The sequence below is a fragment of the Parasteatoda tepidariorum genome, chromosome 9, assembly GCF_982258835.1.
Source record: "Parasteatoda tepidariorum strain Cologne lab strain chromosome 9, Ptep-v5.0, whole genome shotgun sequence".
Taxonomy (NCBI): Eukaryota; Metazoa; Arthropoda; class Arachnida; order Araneae; family Theridiidae; genus Parasteatoda; species Parasteatoda tepidariorum.
This window is the reverse complement of record NC_141763.1, coordinates 86832001-86840954: the sequence shown is the minus strand read 5'-3', so window position 1 is coordinate 86840954 and position 8954 is coordinate 86832001. Positions and strand designations below refer to the sequence as shown.

Below are 8954 nucleotides of genomic sequence, written 5' to 3'. Positions count from 1 at the left end.
ATTGCTGCGACTGAACTTAACTTAATCGTAACCGCGACAGTTATGATCAGTAACTGTCTCTGTCATTCCGCACCAAGAAAAAGCATAACCGCCATTGTAGACACACTGCTCTTATTTTATATTTCTCCTTTTGTACTTTATAATTAAATATTAAAATAACTACTAATTAAAATGTAAGCTCCGTCTATTCATCTCCTGGACACAACCAACTACCACAGTGGTGACAGCCGGACGTTCATATATTAAGGAGATTATGTTTCAAATGGAATAACTAATTTCGCTTTCGATATCGGAAGTTTCACAAAAACGGTACTGTGGCTTTTCAATTTTTGTTTCTTAATTTCTGTCGGAATGCATACTGTATATTAATTTAATTTCATTACATATATATATATATTATTACATTTTAATATGCAGCCAAATAACGCTGAAAATACTCACGTAGATAAGATTGCACTTAAATTACCCCCCTTTTGGCGTACAAATATTAAACTTTGGTTTTTACAAGTTGAAAGTGCATTTACTTTGTCTAACATAACCAAAGATGAAACTAAATACGCAAGTCTTATTGCACATATTGATGCAGAAACGCTATCTCATGTATCAGACTTGTTATTTTCACCCCCTGCTACTAATAAATATGATACCTTAAAAGAACGTCTCATCACCGAATTTTCGGATTCTGAAAATAAACGCATTCGAAAACTACTTTCAGAACTTCAATTACGTGACCAAAAACCCTCTCTTCTCCTACGACAAATGCGAGAAGTTGCTACCGATTCAGTAACTGAGGATTTTCTTAAAACAATATGGCTACAACGTTTACCCCCCAATGTGCAATCTATTTTATCAATTTTAACTGATCAAACGTTGGTCAAATTGGCTTTACTAGCTGATAAAATACTTGAAACTTCCCCCACCCAGCAAATAAATTCCATTAAACAAAATGAAACTGAAACCGATCTAAAAAGTAATTCATTTGTTGCTCTTCAAAATCAAATATCAGAGCTCAGCTTACAAGTAGCGAAAATGTCTATGCAGCAATACCGGCGCCGATCAAATTCTCGTGACCGTTCAAACTCAAAAACAAGAAATAAATCAGAGGAACGTTCTCTTTGTTTTTATCATTTTCGTTTTGGAAAAAATGCGGTAAAATGTAAACAACCTTGTTCTTTTAATTCGGGAAACGAATAAGTGCCACGTCATCTATTTTGCCTGCAGATTCCGTGGCTAATAAATTAGGCAACAGATTATTCATTTATGATAAAAATACAAACTTAAATTTTCTTATTGATTCGGGAAGCGCATGTTGCGTTCTGCCTATTTATAACAGTAAAAATAAATATACGCCAAGCAGCATAATGCTATATGCCGCGAATAATTCACCCATTAAAACTTACGGAACAAAACATTTAAAATTATCATTTAACCTCCGTCGTTCATTTGGCTGGGATTTCATTCTCGCGGATGTCACCTCGCCAATAATTGGCGCTGATTTTTTAACGCATTATGCATTACTTGTTGATCTGAAGAATAAACGTCTCATTGATTCAAACACTTCTTTAAAGTCGAGCGGCTATTTTGCTAATTCTTCTCAGTGCTCAGTTAAAACTATATCTAATAATATGCCTTTTCAAAATTTATTACAAGAATTCTCGGATATTACTAACCCCTCGCAAGAAAGAAAATCTATTAAACATTCTACCGTTCATCACATTGAAACAACAGGTTCGCCTGTACATTGTAAGCCACGTCGCTTACATCCGCAAGTTTTCGAAGCAGTTAAGCGCGAATTTTCAACAATGTGTGAAAAAGGTATATGTCGTCCTTCAAAAAGTCCCTGGTCTTCTCCGTTACACGTTGTTATTAAAAATTCGAATATAAGACCAGTAGGAGATTATCGACTCTTAAATTCAAAAACCGTCCTGGATAGATATGGCATTCCATATTTACATGATTTCGCACATGCTCTCCATGGAAAATCAATATTTTCTAAATTAGATATCGTCAGAGCATACTATCATATCCCAGTTAATGAGGCTGATATTCCCAAAACCGCGATAGCCACCCCTTTCGGCTTATTCGAGTTTCCTTTTCTAAATTTCGGACTCTGTAATGCTGCCCAGACATTTCAACGTTTTATGGATGAAATATTTCGAGATCTACCTTTCTGCTATTGGTACTTAGATGATATTTTAGTCTTTAGCAATTCAGAACAAGAGCATATTCAACATCTTACTGAAGTTTTTAAAAGACTCCGAAATTACGGTCTGACATTAAATGTATCAAAATGCATACTTGGGGTACCTGAAATGTCTTTTCTAGGGCATTCAGTAAACGATAAAGGTATCACTCCTCTTACTGAACGCATCGAAGTAATCGACCGGTTTCTAAAGCCAAATACGATCAAAGAGCTTAAGCGATTTTTAGGCTTATTAAATTTTTATCGTAGGCATCTACATAACGCGGCAGCAATTCAAAAACTTTTACATGATCTGTTAAAAGGTAGCCCAGCTCGAAACAAAATCATCGATTGGACCTCAACCGCTACCGAAGCTTTCGATAACTGTAAGGCGTTACTTCGAAATTCAATGCTTCTTGCCCACCCTTCCCCAGATGCTAACCTCGTCTTGCACGTCGATGCTTCAGATTTCGCCGTTGGTGGGGCATTACACCAACTGATAGGTAACGATTTGCAACCTCTCGGATTTTTCTCCAAAAAACTTACTCCTAGGGAAACGCGTTACAGCGCTTATGATCGGGAATTGCTCGCGGTATATTTGTCAATTAAACATTTTAGACATATGCTTGAAGCACGTTTATTCACAATATACACTGATCATAAACCTTTAACGTATGCCTTCCGACAGAAATGGGACAAATATTCGCCACGTCAACACCGTCACCTTGATTTCATCAGTCAGTTCAGCACCGACATACGTTATATTAAGGGCGCAGATAACATATCTGCTGATATGTTATCTCGAGTTGAAACAATTCGTACACCTACTGCAGTGGACTATGACGAAATAGCCGATTCGCAACGTGATGATCCTGAACTGAAATTAATTTTGAGTACAAACTCGTCACTTGAATTACAAGAAGTTGTAATTCCTGGCTCCTCCAAGACACTTTTTTGTGACACAAAATCTCAAATCACTCGTCCATATATTCCACAATCGCATCGTCGTACAATTTTCAATACTTTTCACAAATTGTCACACTCTGGAACTCGAGCTACATCAAAACTGATCCGTTCCAAATTTGTGTGGCCTTCCATTAACAAAGACTGTGTGAAGTGGACTCGAGAATGTCTTGCCTGTCAGCGATCTAAAATCAACAAACATACTCGAAGTCGGGTTGAATCAATACCCATACCTTCAAAAAGATTTGATCATGTACACTTGGATCTCATCGGACCGCTTCCACAATCTAGAGGATTCCAATATTGTCTCACGTGCATAGACCGTTATACACGTTGGCCAGAAGTTATCCCAGTCACTGACATGTCAGCAACGACTATAGCATCAGCGTTTTTCAATGGCTGGATTGCCCGTTTTGGCATACCAGCCTTCATAACGACTGATAGAGGAACAAATTTTGAATCCTCATTGTTCCACAGCCTGACGAAATTGCTTGGAATTGAGCGTTGCCGAACAACAAGTTTTCACCCGCAAAGCAATGGCCTGATAGAAAATTTTCATCGGCCACTCAAAGCCGCTTTGAAGTGCCATGCAACAACAGATTGGACAGATGTTCTACCAGTGGTTCTCCTCGGTTTGCGATCCACAGTTAAGGAAAGCATCCAAGCAACCCCAGATGAACTAGTTTATGGTGAGACATTACGCTTACCAGGTGATTTCTTGATTCCCACTACAAATGATGATCCTCCACAAGAATTTGTCTGTAAATTAAGACGTCTATTTCAAGACTTAAGACCTCGACCGACGTCACACCATGAAAATCGTCGAATTTTCATACATCCCGAACTTAGAAATTGTTCACACGTATTCGTACGTAGGGACTCTGTTCGAAAACCTCTACAACCTCCGTATGACCGACCATTTAAAGTCATACGAAAAAGTGAAAAACATTTCACCATCATGATACGTGAAAAAGAACAGACAATTTCTATTGACCGTCTCCAACCAGCATTTGGACTATTTCAATCCGAACCAAACACAATCCAAACTTTCCCCTCAAAAGAACCGAGTCTACCAAAAGATTCTCCGGACAAACCTGCACAACGGACTAGATCAGGCCGCAGAGTTACCTTCCCCGATCGTTACGTATCAGTACCCTGATACTGGCGGGGGAGTGTGCGGCGACTGAACTTAACTTAATCGTAACCGCGACAGTTATGATCAGTAACTGTCTCTGTCATTCCGCACCAAGAAAAAGCCTAACCGCCATTGTAGACGCACTGCTCTTATTTTATATTTCTCCTTTTGTACTTTATAATTAAATATTAAAATAACTACTAATTAAAATGTAAGCTCCGTCTATTCATCTCCTGGACACAACCAACTACCACAATATATATATATATATATATATATATATATATATATTAAAGTACAGTAGAAATATCTACAAACACTGATACTTTAAGTATAAACTATTCTATCCAAATTATTAACTTTATAGATTTTTTAAATAAAATTTCTAATGATCTGGATGGTAGAATGTTGCTTTAGAATAAAAGAAAATGAAAAAAAACTAGTATGAAATATTTAGATAAAACTCCGGGATTAAGAAGAAAAAAGGCCCTCAGTATTAAAACATTTTAAAAATAAATACATGAAATAGTGCCGAAAAATAAAAGTGCAAATATGATAAAGTGACGATAAAATTGAGGACTCGTTATCACTAGACACTAGAGACCAACATCACTGGTGTTATCTCAATACGTTATACAGTATATTATATTTAGTATGAGAAATAAAACTAGAAACAAAATTTTTGATATTTTATCGATAAAGATAGCTATGTTCTCAATTTATTCGCACAATAAACATTGTTTTCAATAGTCTTGCTCTTTGTTTCATTGGTATAAGTTTTCACAATACTTCTTCCTTACAGAGAAAAGTAAAGGATTTTTTTTTAAATAATTGACTTACTATAAAATACTTACTTTTAAAAATGACCCATTCTCTGTGTAAATACAAACAAATTATATTAGACAATGGTCAATAAGGCTGCAATAAATATGGTATACAACGACTTTTAAAATAATTTATTTTCCATATAAAACAAACATTTAAAATGGCCCATTCCTTGTGTAAACACAAAATTTATTGAAAATAATGATCTATAAACGCTGCAATAAAAATCCCAATAATTGTAGCGTATAAATACTTTTAAAATAGTTCACTTACTATATAATGCAAACAATGAAAAATGACTCATTTTTTGCGTAGGCGAGAACAAATTATTAGAAACAATGATCAAAGAGGGCTGCAATAAAGATCCCTATAATTATGGTATATAAGAACTTTAAAAGGATAAAATATGTCCATACAAGGACTTCCTAAGAAGTGAAAACTGTACTCTTAATGAGGGAAATAAGAAGCACAAATGAGGAATTCTGAATAAAAGAAATAGATTTTTTTCTGAATTGAAATAAGAGTATCATATAACTAAAACAAGACGCCAAAGAAACTCAGAAAGATGGCCCTAAATACATTATAAAAGAAAAACAGAACGATTTAACTAAGGAACTTTCAGGCTTTATACGAAGTTAAGGACGAAATATGAACTTTGGTGACGACTCTTTAATCCTCCAAGGAAAGAATAAATGCTTATATGAATTTAAATTAGTTTAGGTATTAAAAAAAATAACGACTCAGCATGTACTGGTATACGGACTGAAATGACTGAGATAAAAACTGAAATAGACTCATATAATTTCTTCAAAATTGATTATACAGACCTTTAAAAACTAGAATAAGACTTCAGAAAAACTATAATATAAACTTCTTGGGACTGACTTTTATAAACCTACTTTGGTTAAGCCACTCGTTTTGGTGTAACAACGACGCTTCTTGAATTTCTCTCAACCTTATTATCCTCAATACCCCCTTCACGAATCATGAATATGTCTATTGCTCTATCATGTGACAATGATTTCTTGGATTGTGTATGTAGTGATGTGGCAATGATTTCTGTAATAGTGTGTGCAGTGACGTCGCAATGATTCCTTCTATGATTGTGTCGCAGTGACTTGGCAATCATTTCTGTGATTGTGTATGTAGTGATGCGTCAATGATTTCTGTGATAGTGTAGGCAGTGGCGTGGCAATGATTTCTGTGATTGTGTAGGCAGTGGCGTGGCAATGATTTCTGTGATTGTGTATGTAGTGATGCGTCAATGATTTCTGTGGTAGTGTAGGCAGTGGCGTGGCAATGATTTCTGTGATTGTGTATGTAGTGATGTGGCAATGATTTCAGTTATTGTGTATGTAGTGATGTGGCAATAATTTTTGTGATTGTGTAGGCAGTGGCGTGGCAATGATTTCTGTTATTGTGTATGTAGTGATGCGTCAATGATTTCTGTGATAGTGTAGGCAGTGGCATGGCAATGATTTCTGTTATTGTGTATGCAGTGACTTGTCAATCATTTCTGTGATTGTGTATGTAGTGATGCGTCAGTGATTTCTGTGATAATGTAGGCAATGGCATGGTAATGATTTCTGTGATTGTGTATGTAGTGATGTGGCAATGATTTCTATTATTGTGTATGTAGTGATGGGGCAATGATTTCTGTTATTGTGTATGTACTGATGCGTCAATGATTTCTGTGATAGTGTAGACAGTGACGTGGCAATGATTTCTGTGATTGTGTATGTAGTGATGCGTCAATGATTTCTGTGATAGTGTAGTCAGTGACGTGGCAATGATTTCTGTTATTGTGTATGTAGTGATGTGGCAATCATTTCTGTGATTGTGTATGTAGTGATGTGTCAATGATTTCTGTGATAGTGTAGGCAGTGACGTAGGCAGGGAGTTTCTGTGATTGTGATGTAGTGCTGACAGTGAGAGCAATGATGTTACACAGAGCAACTCGAACTGGGACAGCTTCAGACCTGATTCAAAATGAAACGTTAGTGTGAGAAGAATGTTAGTGTGAAACACTTAGTCGTCGTTTAATGTTACTCACCATGTTAGTTTAGAGAGTATGGGAATAATATATTTACTACTTCCAAGAATTTTATACATATGTGACATACCTTTGTGTTCACTTTTAGTAAGAACTGTATAATTATAATAACTTATAATATAATAACTACACAACTATTAATGGCTATTGATATAATATAATAATTATTGACAGTGATTCAAAATATAACAGTTATTTCGAGTTATTCCAGAACTATAATTGGTTTCTTTCCAAATATAAATATTTTTTGCGACAATGCCAATAGTATAAATTCAATTGCTAGAAATTAAAACGGAGACAAAATGTAGAAAATATATAATTTATGTTATGACCAAACTTTATCAATCAAAATAAATATTCTTCTGAGACAAAAAATTTAAATATTCTTTTAAGACAATACTAATAGTATAAAATCAATTACTAGAATTGGAAGCGAAGGCAAAACTGTACAAAATATATAATTTATGCCTTAACTAAATTTTATCAATCAAATTAAAATTTGATTTTCAAAAAAACTTCACTAACATAATCAAAGGACATCTAAATTAATTAAGAAAAAGTAAAATCACCAAAAAGGAAATGAGTTAATTAAAAAGTAATGTCTCCAAGAAACATTTGAGATAATTAAGAAGGAATTAATATCCTCTAGAAATAAATTAGTAAATTAAAAAAAAATGTAAGGTTACCTGTAAGTGAATGAATAAATTAAGAAAAATAATGTCAGAAAAACACAAATGACTTAATAAAAAAATGTCATCTAGACGCAAATGAGTCATTTAAAGTACAAGTTGATTAATTAAAAAGCAAAAAATTTATTTTAGAAACAAATACTGACATCGAGAAACAAATAAATTCAGTAAAGTACAAATAATGTAAACAAGAATCGAACAAGTTAATTATGAATGAAAAAAGCATGTCAAAAAACAAATAAGCTAATTAAAAATATGTAAATTCATTCGAATACTTATGAGGAAATCAAGAAACTAATAAATTATTTAATAAATAAAGTAATCAAGAAACAGGTACCTTAGTTGAGAAAAATAGGATCATAAAAACAAAGAATGTTGTTTAGAAATTTAAGAATCAAATACTATCCTCAAGAGACACATGAATGAAATAAGAAACAAATAATGTAATCAGTAAACAAATGATGTAAACAAGAATCGAACAAGTTAATTATGAATGAAAAAAGCATGTCAAAAAACAAATAAGCTAATTAAAAATATGTAAATTCATTCGAATACTTATGAGGAAATCAAGAAGCTAATAAATTATTTAATAAATAAAGTAATCAAGAAACAGATACCTTAGTTGAGAAAAATAGGATCATAAAAACAAAGAATATTGTCTCGAAATTTAAGAAACAAATACTATCCTCAAGAGACACATGAATGAAATAAGAAACAAATAATGTAATTAGTAAACAAATGATTTAATTAAAAAGTGAATAAGTATGCAAGAAAAAATATATAAATTTCGAGATAAATAATGTTAACCAGAAAAGGCTAAGTTGATCACAACACACATAAGTCCATTATGATACCAATAAGCTAATTAAAAAACAAGTAATTTAATTAGAAATAGATATGTTAATTATGATACCCTTAGAGTTAAATCGCATTTAATAAAAATGCCTAATCCAGAATAGATATCATTGTGAAATCTTGAAAGCAGTAAAGCGATATCAACTACGTACCCAAGTTCGTTATGAAATGAATAAAAATGTTACTCAAATGTTAAAATTTAATTTTCTTTTAAATCAAAGAACAGCTTAACAAGGCTCTTGGTTTCATTTT

At 33.5% G+C, this 8954-nt stretch overlaps 1 protein-coding gene across 1 annotated transcript; it reads left to right on the top strand.

Moving 5' to 3' along the window:
• Positions 1-411: 411 nt before the first annotated feature.
• LOC147804299 (uncharacterized) lies at positions 412-1194 on the top strand. Its single transcript, XM_087151506.1, has one exon. It carries the CDS (start codon positions 412-414, stop codon positions 1192-1194), a length of 783 nt encoding a protein of 260 aa, XP_087007632.1.
• Positions 1195-8954: the final 7760 nt, after the last annotated feature.

What these genes read in the sequence shown, in the direction of transcription:
- LOC147804299 (XM_087151506.1), top strand. Translation starts at nt 412, where the DNA reads ATGCAGCCAAATAACGCTGAAAATACTCACGTAGATAAGATTGCACTT.